The sequence below is a fragment of the Prionailurus bengalensis genome, chromosome A2, assembly GCF_016509475.1.
Source record: "Prionailurus bengalensis isolate Pbe53 chromosome A2, Fcat_Pben_1.1_paternal_pri, whole genome shotgun sequence".
Taxonomy (NCBI): Eukaryota; Metazoa; Chordata; class Mammalia; order Carnivora; family Felidae; genus Prionailurus; species Prionailurus bengalensis.
Window position 1 is genome coordinate 78,478,634 of NC_057348.1, and position 18,028 is coordinate 78,496,661.

The window sequence follows — 18,028 nt, forward strand, 5'->3', positions numbered from 1 at the left end:
ACCAGCACGTCTCCCTGCTGTGCCCAGCCACCCATATTCTGTGCTAGAAGAAACCATCCTTCCCAGCTTCTGTTCATATTGTTTCATTGTATTGTTTAATTTACAGACGCAGGCATCATTTTTCTTAGTTTTTTGTTAATGTAAAAGTACTGAAATGAGTATCCTTAAACCTAAAATTGTAAGCACTTCAGTTATTTTAAGATACACCCTGAAAGTAGTATTTCTGGGTCAAAGGGCATACATTTTTTAAAGTTTTTTTTGAGGCATACTCTCAAATTCTATGCAGAAGTGTTGTGCCATTTTTCTATGCCACCAAATATATACACCAGCATCAGGAAAAATTATTTTAATAGATGAGTTTTAGAACCCTAGGAACAAAGTTAACTGTGCCTCTGTTTGCTGAAACCCACTTTAAGGAAGTGATTGTTACTTCCTGCGCTCTCTTCCTTCCTAAAAGGTTCTCTTAAATGTTTTCTTGGAGCCTTAAAAATGGAGATGACAGAAGTGACTGGTGTGTCGCTGAAACGTGGGTCTGTTGCTGTTGAAGACAATGACAGGGTGGCCCCAGCTGAAGAGGCAAAAAGACAGAAGATCTTGGACCATTGTCTGACCAAAAGTCAGAGCGAGCTGGAGCATGTCTCTCCACCCAGTGGGGTCAACGTGCCTGAGCCACCTGAGGCTGTGAGTGCCAGAGAGGGTACAAAGAATTCTGATGTGCAGTTGGAAGAAGAGGAAGAGGAGGAGGAAGATGGCCTCTCTGAGGAGGGTGAGGAGGAGGAGGAAGCTGAGAGTTTTGCAGACATGATGAAGCACGGCCTCACTGAACTTGACGTTGGCATCACCAAGTTTGTAAGTTCTCATCAGGGATTCTCAGGCATCTTGAAAGAAAGGTATGTTTCACTTACATGTAAAGTTATTTTTGTTCTATTTGTTTTTCTGGTTTTTTGTTTTTTATTTACTTAAATTATAGTTAACATACAGTACGGTATTGGTTTCAGGAGTAGAATTCAGTGATTCATCACTTACATACAACACCAAGTGCTCATTGTAACAAGTGCCCTCCTTAGTACCCTTCACCCATCTAGCCCACCCCTCCACCCACCTCCCTCCATCAGTCCTCAGTTCTCTATCATGAAGAGTCTCTTGTGGTTTGTTTCCCTCTCTTCTCTCCCCCCACTCTTTTGTTCTTCTGTTTTGTGTCTTAAATTCCACATAGGAGTGAAATCATATGGTATTTGCCTTTCTCTGGTTGATTTATTTTGCTTAGTGTAATACATTGTAGCTCCATCCACAGTGTATTGTCATTGGAAGTGGCAAGATTTCATTCTTTTTGATGGCTAAGTAATATTCTCTTGTGTATATCTACCACATCTTCTGTAAATGTTCTTCAGTCAATGGACATTGGGCTCTCTCCATAATTTGGCATTCTATTTGTTCTTTAGAAAGAAATTAGCAAGGGGCGCCTGGGTGGCTCACTTGGTTAAGTGTCTGACTTTGGCTCAGGTCATGGTCTCACAGTTTGTGAGTTTGAGCCCCGCATCGGGCTCTGTGCTGACAGCTTGGAGCCTAGAACCTGCTTCGGATTCTGTGTCTCTACCCACCCCCCCGCCCCCCGCGTCTCCATCACCAATATGTTCTATTTAACTTTCTGTCCCCAAGAATGGTTTATTGACGATCATGAAGGAATTAGGATGGAGGAGAGCTGTCTAAATGAGCAGATGAAGCCATTTCAAGATCAAATGAGTAAATAAAAAATAATTTTTGTGTCAAGCCTTGCTAATATGTAAATGAGTGCTGTTCACTTCTTTAAAATAAATTATTTTAAATGGTTTTAAGTTTTCTCTTGAATTGGTCTTAAAATCTTAAATCCTTAACTCTTCCACCTGAATGTGCCACATCTACAGTAGAAAGAAGGTAGTCTTTGGAGCCAGAAGGATCTGGGTATGAATCTAGACTAGTTACATAGTATCCTTATCCAAAAAATGGTTCCTAATACTACCTTGTGGTTTTTGAGAAGGTTTTAAATAATGTGTGTAGAATATTTAGCATAAAGGCAAGCTTCAGGTTGGTTCATAATAGATATACTGGGTTGTGATATATATTTTTTTAATGTTTATATTGGGGGGGAGGGGCAGGGAGAGGGTGGGCAGATAATCCAAAGCAACCCTGTACTGTCAGCGCAAAGCACCAGGCTTGAACTCACGAACCTTGAGATTATGACCTGAGCCAAAGTCTGCTTTTCAACTGACTTGACTGAGTCACCCAGGTGCCCCAATGGGGTTCTGATTCAATTAACCATGCCATAGTTTATGATTCACTTTAGTATGGACTGTTTATATAATCAATAGGGTAATAAGCTTCGATTTATGCATTTCTCTGAAAGAATATTCTAAAGCTCAGAGGGCCTTTACGTTCTGTGTGAAGAATGCAAGCTGTGGCGTAGCATTCTTTAAGAAACCAGAAAAAAAAAAAACTGCACATAAACTTAGTAATGAAGAATTAAAAAAAAAAAAATTCCTGTTTTGGGGCTCCTGGATGGCTTAGTCACTTAAGCATCTGACCCTTGGTTTCAGTTCAGGTCATGATCCCAGGGTTGTGGGGTCAAGCTCCACGTAGCAATTCTCTCTCTCTCTCTCTCTCTCTCTCTCTCTCTCTCTCTCTCTCCCCCCCTTCCCTCTACCTCTCCCCCCCACCCCCATCTGCCCCCTCCCCTGCTCCAAGTATGCTGTCTCAAAAAAAAAAACCCCAAAATTAAAAAAAATTTTCGTATAACCATGAAGCTTAATGTTGATAAACTTCCTCCTAAAATTAATCAGAAGCAAAACGTTAATGCTTTGAAAGTTTGTGTTTTCTTTTCATCAGATACTCCGACTTTGTTGTTCATGAAATAGGAAAAGACGGCCGCATCAGCCATTTGGATGACTTGTCTGTCCCCGTGGATGAGGAGGTGAGAGCAGCTCTCTGACAAGCCACTTTCCCTATAAAATAGCACTTCCGAGAGATCCAGAACTATAGAACTCTAACAGCATTGACTTAGCATTTCCGAGAGATCCAGAACTATAGAGCTGTAACAGCTTTGAGTTCTGTGTGTGACTCACTGGGAGTTTCATTATTTTCAAGGATCCAACGGAAGACGTATTTACGGTTTTGACAGCTGAAGAAAAGCAGCGTTTAGAAGAGCTCCAGCTTTTTAAAAATAAGGAAACTAGTGTTGCCATCGAGGTAAATAGCACAAAAACATACATTTCAGGATTTTCATTGCTTCTTTTTGGGTAAAGTCTATAAGCATCTATTAGAAAAATTACAGTAGTTGACGAAATGATGACTTTGCCCTATTTGATGTAAAAGAGTATTACCCTAAAAATGTTTTGATCAGTGGCAAATAACCAGTATCCAGACATACTATAGCAAAAAAATGTTACGTCGTAAAAAAATTTTATATGACCACAAGTCAGCAAAGAATTGCATTGTTCCACGGGGCACCTGGGTGGCTCAGTCAGTTAAGTGTGCAACTTCAGCTCAGGTCATGATCTTGCGGTCCATGAGTTCAAGCCCCGTGTCGGGCTCTGTGCCAACAGCTCAGAGCCTGGAGCCTGCTTCAGATTCTTTGTCTGTCTGTCTCTCTTTTTCTCTCTCAAAAATAAATATTAAAAAAAAAAAAGAAATGTGTTGTTCAGACCACAAAGTGACTATTCTGTCACAGTGTCCGTAGCCAAAGGACTGCCACCATCTAACAGATGTGTGGCCTAATAGACCCTGGCCCTGGCTCTCCCTCCAGCAGCCTCTGGCTGTCAAGTGGGTCTTGGAGGGAGAGGAGTTGGGAAAGAAGTAAGGGAACATTTCTTTGCTCAACTTGACTCAGCTTCTGCTGTTGAAGAAAAGGAGAGCTCAGCTACTAAATGGGCTAGTAGATGTTTTTTCAAAAGCTTTTGTTAGGAAAATTTTATTCTTCTCAGTGATGTCCAGTAGAATTATGTGAGCCATGTTTGTAATTTTAAATCTTGTAGAAACTTAAACAGGTGCAGAAACAGGTGAAATTAGAAGCGACTGAGGGTGGTTCAGTCCCACCAACTGTGAGATCATGACCTGAGGCGACATCGAGAGTCAGATGCTTAACTAACTGAGCCATCCAGGTGTCCCCCAACATTTGTTTAAGTGCAATAAATTAAATAGAAAATAACAGTGTATTATATGCATCAAGGATAAATACTATTTTGTAAGATTTTTTAAATTTTTAAAAAATGTATTATTTTGAGATCGAGAGCATGAGCAGGGGAGGGGCAAAGAGAGGATCTGAAGCAGGCTCTGTGCTGTCAGCACGTAGCCTGATGCAGGGCTCAAACTCATGAACCGTGAGATCATGACCTGAGCCAGAATGAAGAGTCAGATGCTTAATGACTGCGCCACCCCGGTACCCCTCTAGATTTTTAGTAAGGCAGGTGCATGTATATATTTCTGACTGTTGACTCCAGATGTGAAATGTATTTCTTAGTGTGAGACACATTCAAAAATTGAGCAACAGTTCCTTACATAATAAGTTTACATTTTTTGATGTTGATTTTTTTTTTTTATTACGAACAAATATATGAGAACACCATTATAAAATAATCCAGTATGGAATAGGATTCATTGTGAGGCAGTGTAGATTGGACTATTCAAGGGAGTTGAGTTTCTGATATCCTGAAAGGCACGGCTTGCCTCCATTTCCATCTGTGAGCCCTGAGGTGTTCGCCCAGCAGAGTCCCTGAGCAGGGGTATCTGTGATGGGTGGCTCTGGAGTCACAGCCTGGACTGTACATGTGGCTCTGCTGCCCTCCAGCTGTACGACCTTAGGTCCTTCTCTTAACCTCGTTTTCCTGATCTCCAAGTGGGTATACTGGTAGCATGGTAGGGAGATTATAAGGATTAACTAAGACAGTGCCTCTGAAGTTCCTGGTATAACGCCTGGCAGAGAGTCATGCCCCATAAACAGGCTCTTAAGATGTGCGGTATTATGAAGCTCTAAAAGATTGTTGAAGGGGCGCCTGGGTGGCTCAGTCGGTTAAGCGTCCAACTTCGGCTCACGTCATGATCTCTTGGTTCGTGAGTTCAAGCCCAGCATCAGGCTCTGTGCTGACTGCTCGGAGCCTGGAGCCTACTTCAGATTCTGTGTCTCCCTTTCTCTCTCAGCCCTCCCCACCTTGCACTCTGTGTGTATCTCTCAAAAATAAATAAATGTTAAAAAATAATTAAAGGGGCGCCTGGGTGGCGCAGTCGGTTAAGCGTCCGACTTCAACCAGGTCACGATCTCGCGGTCCGTGAGTTCGAGCCCCGCGTCGGGCTCTGGGCTGATGGCTCAGAGCCTGGAGCCTGCTTCTGATTCTGTGTCTCCCTCTCTCTCTGCCCCTTCCCCATTCATGCTCTGTCTCTCTCTGTCCCAAAAATAAATAAACGTTGAAAAAAACCTTTAAAAAAAAAAATAATAATTAAAAAAAAAAAGGATTGTTGAAATCATACCCATGTACCTCTGTTACTTTGCATAGCTGATAACCTGACTAGTGATTTTACTACTTCATTAGTGTTATTTCCCCATTTAATGTTTCTTCAATCAGTAGTAGCATGATTTGTTTTTAATAGGTTATTGAGGACACCAAAGAGAAAAGAACCATCATCCATCAAGCGATTAAATCTCTGTTTCCAGGATTAGAGACAAAAACAGAGGATAGAGAGGGGAAGAAATATATTGTAGCCTACCATGCAGCTGGAAAAAAGGCTCTGGCAAGTAAGTGTGTGCATGACGTGGCATTTCATCTGTCTGTTGGTCACGGGTGGCATCCTGCTTCTCGTGTTCCTTGCCTGTTCGTGTTCAAGGGCTACTTTACTGTTATGCAGAAAAGGATATCAATCATGTCATTCCTTCAAAGAAGGTGAATAATATCACTTCAGATGCCAGCACCATCCTGCAGACTGTCTGGTTAGGGGCATTAGGTCTCTTATGTGAGTGAAGATTTGCTACATTTACAGTGGTGCCTGAGAGATAGCCGTAGCAATTTGATATGTTCCCTGAAGAGCAGAATGGGCTCAGCGGCAATTCAAGAAGAAAATGGAAGGACGTTGCTCATTCTGTATTCTTAATGGAGAAGAGAAAGCTTTCAGATGAACAAAAAGTCCCTGTGGCACATTGCAAGAGCTGTTGCTTTACAACCCTGAGTCTCTTCTTCACCCACACATAAAAAACATGGAATACATGGCAAAGCGGCCCTCCACCCAAGCTCATCTTTCGTTGTATATGATTCATTTGAAATGGGTGTGTTGTCAGTGAATTTCTTTGATATTTATGCTCTAAAAAAATTTCTACAGCCATATATGCTTGCATATAATCTTAAGAAGAATTTTTCTGCCAAATCAGCAGACATAATTCTAATGAAAATTAGAATGGGAAAAAGATAGTTCCTCACCCTCATTTCCTACCAATGATGGCTTCTATTAGTAAAGAGTCGTTTCTAGATAAATTTGTTAGAGGAATTCCAAAACTACATAACAAAAGACTTCGTGCGGTTAGTGCTTTGTGAGTATTCTCTCAGGCTAATGCTGTGAATGTATGAAGCCTTAATTGTTTATAAGTATGATTTTAGTGAAATGGGGGAGGGTATAAAAAATGGGAGCAGAGAGAAGTTTAGTTAGCTGTGCCTGCAAAAACTATGTAGTCAATTCGGTCAGTCTGGATAGTGACACAGGAATCAGAAATCTTGAGCAGCTGGGGAAGAGAAGGTGGACATTGGAGGTCACTTCCCCGGAGATACCAAAAAGAAAATGAGATGATGTGTTCTGGAACAACTGAGGGCACAGGTTGCTAATCACCTCTCAAACCACAGACAAATGGCTTGGCTACTGTGTGTTTCTCTGATGTCTGAGTCACAGTATAAGATAGTACGTTAGCATGCTTTCTTCCAGCCAGGGTTCTTCAGCAGAATTAAACCCCATGGAGAATAATTCGAGTGACTCTTTTTGCATTCTCCCAAGCTTGGCAGATAGCTAGTAACTATTCTAGATGTGGAGGAGAGAGGGTGACTTAACTACTGCAGCATTCAGTCTTAATTGTCTCAAGGAGCCCAGGCTGAGAACGGCTGCTAGGGAAATGCCCCTTGTAGAAAGGCAGTCCCCATCGGTCAGCCACCCTCTTTCAAAGGCAAGAAGAAAAGGCAAAATCTTGCTCTGCAGACTCCTGCTTCTTGGAAATGATCTTTGTTTCTTAGAAGATGCCAGGCTTTGTGATCGGCAGGGAGGGATGTTAGGGCATTTGCAGGTCACGGTGGCCTTTCAGTTCTCCCACCCTTTCCCCTCAAGTGACTGGTGCCAGACCTCTCACGTTTTGTCTGTATCCACATTCTCTAAGCTTATGCCACACCCACCTTTTTTCTTTCCCAAAGAAAAAAATTTCCTTCAGATTTTTCAGGTGAGCTGCTGAGCATGTATGACGCAAACCACCCTTCTCCATTGCCCTTACACATCTTCAGTAAAATATGAATTTCCCAGTTTAAAAAGAATCACAAAACCAGGTCACATTGGATCGTCACTTGCAAAGAGATCTAAACTTTTTGGGCTTGAGATGTGGCATTTGGTCAAAGATAGACTAGATGTCTGAACTGTTGTCTCCCACCCCCTGCTAGACCCAGGCACTGAAGAGCCTGCGTTCACCTCTTGCAGCTCTAGCTCCCTCCCAGCGAGAGTACCTTGTTAGTTAAATACCATTGGAAAAGTAGAGAGAGCTAGGATCCAGAGACTGTTCTTGCTTCTGTAGATAGAATCCAGTGCCAGTGACAGCTTGTCTTCTTGGGCTGCCTTGCTTAGCATTTGAATGATTACCTTTTACTTATTTTTATAAATTTATTTTTTTATTTTGAGAAAGAGTGCTAACAGAGGAGGGGCAGAGAGAGAAGGAGAGAGAGAATCCCAATGTGGGGCTTGAGGTTCATGAGGTCATGAGCTGAACCAAAATCGGGGGTTGGATGCTTAACCGACTGAGCCACCCAGGTGCCCCTGAATGAATTAGCTTTTAAAGCTTCATTGCAAAGATAAGTTTATAGTGTTTTTAGCACTCCTTTCCTACCACACCCTGATATAAATTGTTACATGCATTATCTAGCAGATTTGTAATATTCTTACCTAAACTCCGCTCATCTAGAGCCATGCATCCTAAAACATGGGCATGGTGGATTCTAAATCATGGTGCCCAAACACTACAAATTACCAGCTGTTTTAACTCAGATGTTATTTTGTTTGTTAATCCAGTCAGATAGATAGGGCCCTATCTAAGCATAGTTTGATTCGCCTACCAAAGCATACTTAAGGTATTTTTCTGAAAGTATAATTATTATAAGTCATTAATCAGGGAAATTAATTTATATTTTGAGAAGCATAGTATATATTCCAGATGCCTCTAAGAACTTCTTTTCAAAGACTTAAGTAAAAGAAAAAGGAAAAATCCGCTGCATGATATATAGAGGTTCTCCATACTTAAGGAAATGAAGGGTTCCCAGCAGGGATACTGGATCAGGGAATCCACAGAGACCAGCGGGAGGAAGAACCAGACAGATAAAAAGGAAACTGGGAGACTGGTGTTATGGAATCCCCAAGAAGAGTGACTGCCAATAACCAAAGTGATGAGCAGTGGAAAATATTATGGATGGGTTCAATGAGATAAGACTTCTGAAATATATCCATTGCAACATAGAAATCATTGGTGCGTTGACCGTAGCAGCTCTAGTGGAGTAAGATTGGAAACCAGGTTACATAGTGGGTTGAGATAGAAGGCAATAAATACAGATTGCTTTTTATTTTTATTTATTTTTTAAAGTTTACTTATTTATTTTGAGAAAGCAAGAGCGTGCATGAGCAGGGGAGGGGCAGAGATAAGGAGAGGGAGAATCCCAAGCAGACTCTGAGTTCAGCATGGAGCCCGATGTAGGGCTTGAACTTGTGAATTGTGAGATCATGACCTGAGCTAAAACCAAGAATTGGACACTTAACTGACTGAGTCACCCAGGCGCCCCCAGACTGCTTTTTAAAATAAGCTATCAGCAGGGGCTCCTGGGTGGCTCAGTTGGTTAAGTGTCTGACTTCAGCTCAGGTCATGATCTTGTGGCTTATGGGTTCGAGCCCCTCTTCTGGCTCTGTGCTGACAACTCAGAGCCTGGAACCTGCTTTGGATTCTGTCTCCCTCCCTCTCTGCCCCTCCTCTGTCGTGCTCTGTCTCTCTCTCAAAAATAAACTTTAAAAACATTTTTTTTTTTTTTAATAAAATAAGCTGTAAAGAGAGACACCTGTCTGGCTCAGTCAGAGGAGTATGCAGCTCCCGATCTTGGGGCTGTGAGTTTGAGCCCCACGTTGGGTGCAGAGATTACATATATATATACACATAATTTTTTAAAAGGCTGTAAGGAAAAGAAGAAAGGAAAGCATCATGGTTGAAAGGGAGGCATCGGTTTGACTTTTTTTTTTTTTTTTTGTGAGAGAGGGTGCAAGTGAGCGAGGGCAGAGAGAAAGAATCCCATGAAAGGCAGAGAGAGAGAGCGAGAGAGAGAGAGAGAGAGAGAGAGGCGGGACTTGTGCTCACCTGATGCAGGACTTGAACTCATGAACTGTGAGTGAGATCATTACCTGAGGCGAAGTCAGATGCTTACCGACTGAGCCACCCAAGCACCCAGGTTTGACTTTTAAAATGGAAGAGCTGTGGGCATATTGGTATCCTGAAGGGAAAGACCCGGGGGGAGTGGGCAGGCAGAAATTATGTTAGGAGAGTAGTAGTGGATGGAGCAGGGTCCTGAAGGTGCTGGCAAGGTCAGTGAGCAGGGGTGCAGTCGTGGAAATGGCCTCGAATAAGGAGGAAAGAAGGTTCTGCAGGCTACCCCATATGGTCATCTTTCTCAAACTACATTTTTTCCTTCCTTATTCATGAGGATCTCAGCTCAGTACATGAATCTTCCTGAATATGGTTTCTTCTGCTGTTGGTTTCTATTTCTGCTGTACTGATGCTGCTGTATCAGACCATCAGAAGGTTGCTTCCAGTGATCTCAGCCTGAGAATTTTTTGCATTCACATTTTAAATCAGAATGTCTTGAAAAAAAGTCTCAAAGTTATTTTAAATTCTCTTCAATTACAAAGCTACTCATATCCTACTTAGAGTTCTAAGGATTCAGAGTTGAGAAAGTCAAATTGCTCAAAATAAGTTGAGACTCATTGATTTTTCTCTTCAAAATATTCCCAGTTAATTAATACATATGCTTGCTATTTTGTATCCTGAGTACACTTAGAAAAAGAACCTTTGTATCTGCTTTAGACAGAGGAGATAATTGTATGCATGCTCAGTGCTTGGTTTTGTTAATAAAAGATGCATGTGTGTGAGCCAAAACTCATACTCAGTTGTCATGGTCTACCTCAAGGTGTAATAGCGTTTAGCTTTTTCACCTTGTGGCTTCATTTATTTCTCACCATTATAGTTGTTTGTGAATGCTCTGAATGGGTCATTAAGGGAAAGTATAGCTTGCACTTCATCAATTTTTATCACAAGTTTTTGCTAACTTTTTATTACGGACATTTTCAGACGGGTGCACAAAGTAGTATTGAACCACTGTACCCCCATCACCCATCTTCAGGACTGACATTCTGTTGTTTTTCTTTGATCTTCTCCTCCCGCTTATTTTTTCTTGTGGAGTGTTTTAAAGAAAATTCTACATAGCACTTCATTTCACTTATCAGTATTTCAGTATGTATTTAGCAGCTAAGGCCTAAAACCCCATACCAGTATCACATCCAACATAAGGAACAATAATTTCTTAGTATCTAATACTCAGGGCACGTTCAGTTTTTCCCTGTCTCAAAAATGTCTTTTACATACAGATTACTTGTCAAATAATGATAGAAACAAGTTCCGAACATTTCATTCAATAGATAAGTCTCTTAAGTCATCTCAAATCCCTTTTAATTTATCAGTTTTGGAGAACTGCTTCTGTAATGATTTTTTTCAAGTAAAGTTGTTGTACCTGACTGCAGGAAACTCATAAAACCCAGAAAAACACAAAGCAGTAATTACTTAGGTAATCTTAAAAATAATCTTAGGTAGTACTCTGTGAAAACAAGTCTCTAAATGTGGAAGCATTTTGTATTCAGTCTTTATTTAAGTTCTTATTTAAATTGCAGTGTGTTGACATAAGAGTGTAATATTAGTTTCAGGTGTATGGTATATTGTATTCAGTCTTAAACCTTTTGCTACATCCCGCGGGTACAGACAGTGTACCCATGCAACTTTGAGGATGCACTGACATGTCATTGTGAGGAGGTGAGGAGGTTGAGACAGGGAGGCTTGTCCCTGTAGGTGAGTTTTCTCCTCGTTCACCATGTGCCTCTGAGACATTCCATTGTTCGTGTCTGAATGGCTGTTAACCCACCACATGACTAGCAGGTGCCGTAGCAGTCCTCGGTAACCTGTCCATGCGATCATTTGCATGTTCACCTCTTAAGCACTTTAACGTTATTCTGAATTAAACATTGCTCTCTTGTGCTCTTTATGCTGTGCATTTGGACAGAGGTCAGAACTGCAGCAGGTAAGAGCGGTTGGTGTTTCATGTAGATAAAATGAAATGCCAATGATTTTTCTCCCAAGTGCTAAGTATAGACAGTTTTATTTCACTGTAGTGAGCTGGAAGGAAAGCCAAAAATAATACTCTTATTCACAATCTTCTGAGGATGAGTTGTGAGGAATTCACACCAAGAGCCAAAGAAATACTTTTTTTCTCCAAGACAGAAAAGACTCACGTTCATATTTATCAGAAAGGAAAAGCCAATCGCCCAGCATACGTGCTGTGGCAGTTTTCCAAGATGATTTATTGGTTCATTTGTTCTTTACATTGTAGCATAAATCACTGGCCTATCGAGAATGCTTTTTGCCTTGACAAAGCCAGGTGTCTTAGCAACTTCAGTGCCAGGAGTTTCTTATCTCTGTGAAGAGGAAGGATTCATGAGTTCATGCTAAAGGATTATTTTAGGGACAAAGACAAGGGAACATTTTTAAGAGAAGACGACTCTTAAGGATTGTATGAAGTATTTTTCCACAGTTGTTCTTTCATGGAGCTACAGAAATTAAGTGAATTAGATGTGTTCAAGTAACAGTGGCAGCTGTGTGTTGCTCCAGACCCGTGAGTCTTATTGTACAGCGTCTGAAAGTGTGATTGTGGCTTACATATTTTCTCCCAAATATGTTGATTTTTCAAAATCAAAGTTTAAATCCTAATATTTTTTTAAAAATCTGTCTCTACATTACAGTATAGTTAAAATGTTCGTTTAAAAGAATACTTTTAAAAATTCTCCGAAGTCTGGACAGATTTGCCAGTGTTCAGAATGTTGAACAATCAAACTAACTGTAGTTCAGAAGTTAACGTTTAACTTGGCTTAATTTTTAGTTTCCTTTTCCCCAAGAATAATGACCCATTTTGTTTTGAATGGCAGCTGCTTGCTCTGTCAGGTAAACATTTGTAAACCAACTAGTATTAACTAAACTTTTGTGACCGAAGTAGCCTTTGGAAAATTCAAACCCGTCACTGTGGAGGCGTCTATCCAGGGTGTGTGAACACCTGGCCGAGGACACAAAGCAAGGTGTATAGATGCCAACCGGAGTGCTGTTTCCCTCTGGACTGTGTGTGTTCTAGAAGGCCAGTACCCACCTAGAAGCCATCGGGGGAACGGTGGACCTCTCTGTTTCTCTGTGTGAGGACCGCTGTTTAGTCTCACTCATTTATCACACAATCTGCATTTCAGCTTTTGATTGTAAATATGGACAATGTTGCGTACCCAATCACAGGAAGTATAATTCCTATAGTCTGCACAACTGTAACCATTTAACCTATATTTCTTGTCAGACTAGATCTGATTTCTCACTCAGAGGTTCTTTGGTGAAAAATGAGCTTGTAGGTTTCATAAGAAAAAACTTAGATCGCTTTTATTATGGTATATATAACATTTAATTTTTTTGTTTTTAAGATCCAAGAAAACATTCTTGGCCAAAATCTAGGGGAAGTTACTGCCACTTTGTACTCTACAAGGAAAACAAAGACACCATGGATGCTATTAACGTACTGTCTAAATATTTACGGTTAGTATCTTGTTCTTGTGCCCATACAAAATCCTCTTTGCACGCTAATGAAAAAGGAGTGGGAAAACAGGCAAATGGATAGCAAATGTGTCTCCCAATTATAGTTTCCTTAGATAGTAGGTGAATTCTTCTAACCTCCTTGCTTATTGCCAATGATCCGAGGTGGAAATTCTTTGAGTAGTTCACGTAGAGCTGAGAGTTACCAGTCTGTCCAGTTGAAAGTAAAAATTAACCTGCTCCCCCGGAAGCCCATGCTTCAATGTGTTTGCTGGGATTTGCTTTACTAGACTGTAAACTCTTAATTCTTGGAGATTGACTAGATTGAAAACCTGAGACCAGTCAGATTTTCTCATAGGAGTGCAAATATAGCAGAGATGGAGTCTCTGAGGATGGGCCCGGTGCCGAAGAATTTTTCTTCCGTCATGGATACAGACACCGCAGCAAATCTGTGTGCAATGGAAATTTACTTTCTGATATATAGTAAACCCAGTTTAAACATGGTACACAGTGTGATAGTTTGCTGTGGCTGCCATAACAAAATATCACAGACTGGTGGCTTAAGTAACAAATTTTTTCACAGCTCTGGAGACTAGAAGTCCCAAGACTTGTTTTTTTTTCTGAGGCCTCTTCTTGACCTACAGATGGCCACCGGCTCTCCGTGTCCTGCCATAGTCTTCCCTCTGTGTGCCTGTGTCCCTGGCGTCTGTGTGGTCAAATTTTCCCTTCTTTTTAGAACACCAGTCAGCTCGGAAGGCCCACCCTAAACTGGCCTCATTTTAACTTAACCCCCTCTTGAAAGGCCCTATCTCCAAATACAGTTACTGTTCTAAGGTAGTGGGGGTCAGGGCTTCCACATATGGATTTGGGGGAAAAGATCATTCAGCCTGTAGGACGCAGTACTCTCTAAGTAACATTTTATTTTACTCCAGTTGTTAGCTGTCTGGGAGAGAGTCAGTGGTACCTGTCTGTACCTGAGCCTGGGAGAACAGACCACTGGGGAGGGAGTTCCTCTGAGATCTGCAGTTGGGGAGTGCACAGAGTTCAAGAAATTTTTCCTGTGGTTTTCCTTCTCATGTGGAACGGTTTCTGTAGAATACTTCTTAGTTAACGTAGTTACTTACACTTTTACATCAAAAGTATTCCTATCCCTATTTTAGCATTTGGCTTTCTTAATGCAAAGAAATAGCATGTGTTTTTGGAAACTTCACATTATTATTAACTTTTTAAAAACTGAAGATGTAAAATTTTCAGAGTGGTATGTTGTCAGAAATGAGTTTCTCTTTACCTTCACAGGTGTGTAATCTAATGAACAGCCCACGATCAGTAGGAAATGCATTGTTTCCTTTGTGGTTACTGGCTAGCCAGTCTTTGAATGACATGCTACTCACTCACCACAAATGTTCTAAGTCGGGCCCTGCTAAGAAAGGAGTTATTTGGGCGGCGTTTACTTTCTTATATTTATTTTGAATCTTAAATTACGAGAAATACAGTTTCCTAATGGTGTGCAAGTTCATACGTTTGTTTTTGTTTTACCAGAGTCAAACCAAACATATTCTCCTACATGGGAACCAAAGATAAACGGGCCATAACCGTTCAAGAGATTGCTGTTCTCAAGTAAGTATAGAGTACATACTGGGACTCGTTCTGCAGAAACCCTAGCACCACCTTCCAGAGTCCTCCGCTCCCCCCTTGAAACGGTTGCTACTGCCTATTCAAAAACACATTTTTCTTTTTTTTCTTCCTATCTGTATTTTGTAACATTTTTAAAGCAAACAGGTATTATTTGTGTGGTTTTTAAAGGATTTTTGTGGTAGAGCCAGGAGAATAAGTGCTTCTTTCTCTCCTTCCTGTCTGTTGTTCATTCATTATTAATACGAGTTATTTAAAATTTAATTACAAAACAGTGAATGAGTTCTTTTGTTACACACCAGGGATATACAGATGAAAAGATGGTCTCTGCATTAGAAGCAATTATAATTTAATGGAGCAGGCAGACAAGTAAATCAGAACTTATCACACAGTGCGATAAAGGCTAAAATGGGTTGTTGGGACAGACCTGACAACAAAGCGTGGGGCTTGTTTTGGGGGGCAGGCCAGGGAGGCTTGCACAGAAATTGGGATGTGCGAGTTTTCATCTAATCAGGGCTTTTTGGCCCGTGCCATCACCTTTTGAAGTGGGTAATTCTTTGCTGGGGGCTGTCCTGTGCACGTTTAGCAGTGGCCCTTGTCACTACCCACTAGATGCCAGCAGCATTCTTCCCCAACCCATTCCCCTGCCCCCCAGCTGTGACAACCAAAAATGTCTCCAGATTTTGCCAAATGTTCCCTAAAGGGCAAAATCGCCTTGGTTGAGAACCACTGATCCAGATTCTAGAAGGACAAGTTGGAGTTTCCTGGGGCCATGAGGGTCTGGGGTTGCTGGTTTGAATCAAGAAAACAGCTTGTGAAAAGACGCTGGAAACGAGTTGGGGAGCGCAGCACATGGGGTACTTGGCAGGCACTTGAGTCTTGGGGAGCTAGCAAAAATAAGGCTCAAGGGAACGGCAGGATCCAGATCCTGAGGGGCCATAGGCCTCGGTGAGGATCTTGGACTTGACCGTGATATAATAAACAGAGGGATCGTGTGTAAGGGCAGGAGTAGGGGTTGTGACTGGAGCAGGTGGGTAACCCTGGAGATCAGGGTCATTGCAATGTCCTGGGGGTGGGAGAACGGAGCTCTGAACCCAGCCAGCTTAGTGAAAGGAAGGGGAAAAGATGTATTTGTAACTCTGTGACGTCAGACAAATTTAGGCTTTCGTCTATGCCCCCTCCTCCCCCCAAGGTAAGGAGTGGTGGGAGGGAGAAATAAAGGGACAGGAGGAAACTTCTGTGTATGTTCATTATCTTGAATATGGCGATGGTTTCCTGGGCCTATTCACACGATAAAACGTGTACGTTTTGAATATGTACAGCTTACCACAGGTTAATTATGCTGTAATGAAAAGTAAAGTCCTTTATACTTGCTGTTCTCGCTTAAAGTAAATACATATATTTATTTGTAATTCCCATATCTTTTCATAGAGTTGAGGTGGCATCTCCTCTGCCCCACAATCCCCTGTAGTCCGCTGCTTTCCCACTGTTTGGATTCTCTTGCAGTGGTGTTGGGGTTAAGCGTCCGGTTGCACCCTGCTGCATTTTCCAGTCCTTTTCCTCCTTGACCTTGGGATGGAGGCAGGATGTAGTAGTGAAAGCAGAGTAAGAACGTCTGCTCTCCGTGACTTTACTGTGTGTGCAAATGCTGATGTGTTTGAAAGAGAGCGGCACAAGATACCTGAAGAAGTTCTACTTGGTGGCCTGTTCCTTTTCTTCCCATGACACATAGAATGTGGAGTCCTCTGCTGAGAGTGGAGGGGGCAGGAGTGGGGAGGGGAACTTGAAAAGAGTGTGAGGATTTGAAATTGCCTCCAGGGGGAGTGGGCCGGTGGGGGCTAGTCAGAAATGGGGAACAGCAGTGATTTGAGGGCTCAGGTTTTCCATCCTCCATGGATATGGGACACAGAAGGTTCTTGCCTTCCCTTTGGGAGCTAAAATATCATTGTAGACAATTCCTGTGTTTTCTGGCTGGCTTTGTGAATTTTTTTCACATAAATTAAAAAATAAGTAAAAAAAAAAAAAGTAAATTCATCGCCTGGCTGGCAGTCAGTGGAGCATGCAACTCTTGATCTCAGGGTTGTGAGTTCAAGCCCCATGTTGGGTGTGGAGGTGACTTAAAAACAAAATCTTTTAAAAAATAAATAAGTTAGTTTTGTTTTCATCACAGAGAGAACGAGGTAGAAAGTGAAAGTTAAGCCATAATTGTCCTTCCTCCTAGTTGCCTTGTGCACAGCTCGGTGTGTTTTTTGTGAGCGACTCTTTTCCTTTGAACCAAAATATTTATATAGAATGTGTTCTCATGAACAGTAAATGGTGTACCTCTTTCCCTTTTAGTACATAGCAAAAGATATTTAGATATATGGCGAATCCTAATTTATGAACTGTTACTCTATTTGGGGATGTTGACATTGTTTCCCATTTCTTGCTATTATAAGCAATTCCATGACAGACATATCGGTAGCTAAATCTTGGGCACATCTGTGAAAACTCCATTAAGATAAACTTAGCAGTGGAATTCTGACTTAAAGAGAATCTGAAACTCAGGTTTTGGGTTTTTGATACCAAGGCCTAATTACCCTATGGAAAGGCAGTACCCACTTACCACCTCTATTCTGCTTCCCCAGAATCCTCCCTAACACAACTTGTGATTTAAAAAAAAAAAAAAAAATCAGGGATGTCTGGGTGGCTCAGTCGGTTAAGCGTCTGGTCAGGTCATGATCTCACGGTTTGTGGGTTCGAGCCCCACATCAGGCTCTATGCTGACAGCCCAGAGCCTGGAACTTGCTTCAGATTCTGTGTCTCCCTCTCTCTCTGCCCCTTCCCTGCTCACACTCTGTCGCTCAACAGTAAATAAATGTTAAAATTGTTTTTTAATAAAATAAATCATTTGCTAATTTGAGGGTCAGAACATGGCATCTCCTTCTTTTAGATTGCATTACATGATGTGAAATCTTTGAATATTTGGAATGAAGATATTTATCTCTCTTCTTGGTCAGCCACCAGGTGTCCTACTTGATCACACTGCGCTCTGTCTCCATAGCCCTTTGCTGCTTTTATCATCTTCCTGTTGACTTAGTAAGAAACCATATTAGACACCTCAGCGTTGGCCTTTGGAAAGCACATAGCACTTATCTCGCGGATGCAGGCTACACCCTTCGTTTGCTTAATGGATACCCGGGGCCAGGCAGGCGGCCTTTCCCGTGAGAACTGGTAGACAGGATAAACCCTCTCTGCCACACAGGCGTTTTAATTATTGCTGAATCGCTCAAT

At 41.6% G+C, this 18,028-nt stretch overlaps 1 protein-coding gene across 6 annotated transcripts in view; it reads left to right on the plus strand.

The window, feature by feature from the left end:
- The window catches only part of PUS7 (pseudouridine synthase 7), a 56,198-nt gene that overhangs the window by 10,733 nt on the left and 27,437 nt on the right, over positions 1–18,028 (plus strand). For 3 of the 6 annotated variants that reach the window (XM_043588629.1, XM_043588631.1, XM_043588634.1), the window contains exons 2-8: positions 458–890; positions 2,863–2,947; positions 3,121–3,222; positions 5,617–5,761; positions 11,565–11,582; positions 13,015–13,126; positions 14,663–14,740. In XM_043588629.1, the coding sequence (XP_043444564.1) occupies positions 458–890; positions 2,863–2,947; positions 3,121–3,222; positions 5,617–5,761; positions 11,565–11,582; positions 13,015–13,126; positions 14,663–14,740 (973 nt within the window). The remainder of the gene's footprint in view (positions 1–457; positions 891–2,862; positions 2,948–3,120; positions 3,223–5,616; positions 5,762–11,564; positions 11,583–13,014; positions 13,127–14,662; positions 14,741–18,028) is intronic. The other 3 variants (XM_043588630.1, XM_043588632.1, XM_043588635.1) reach the window with 1 other exon arrangement.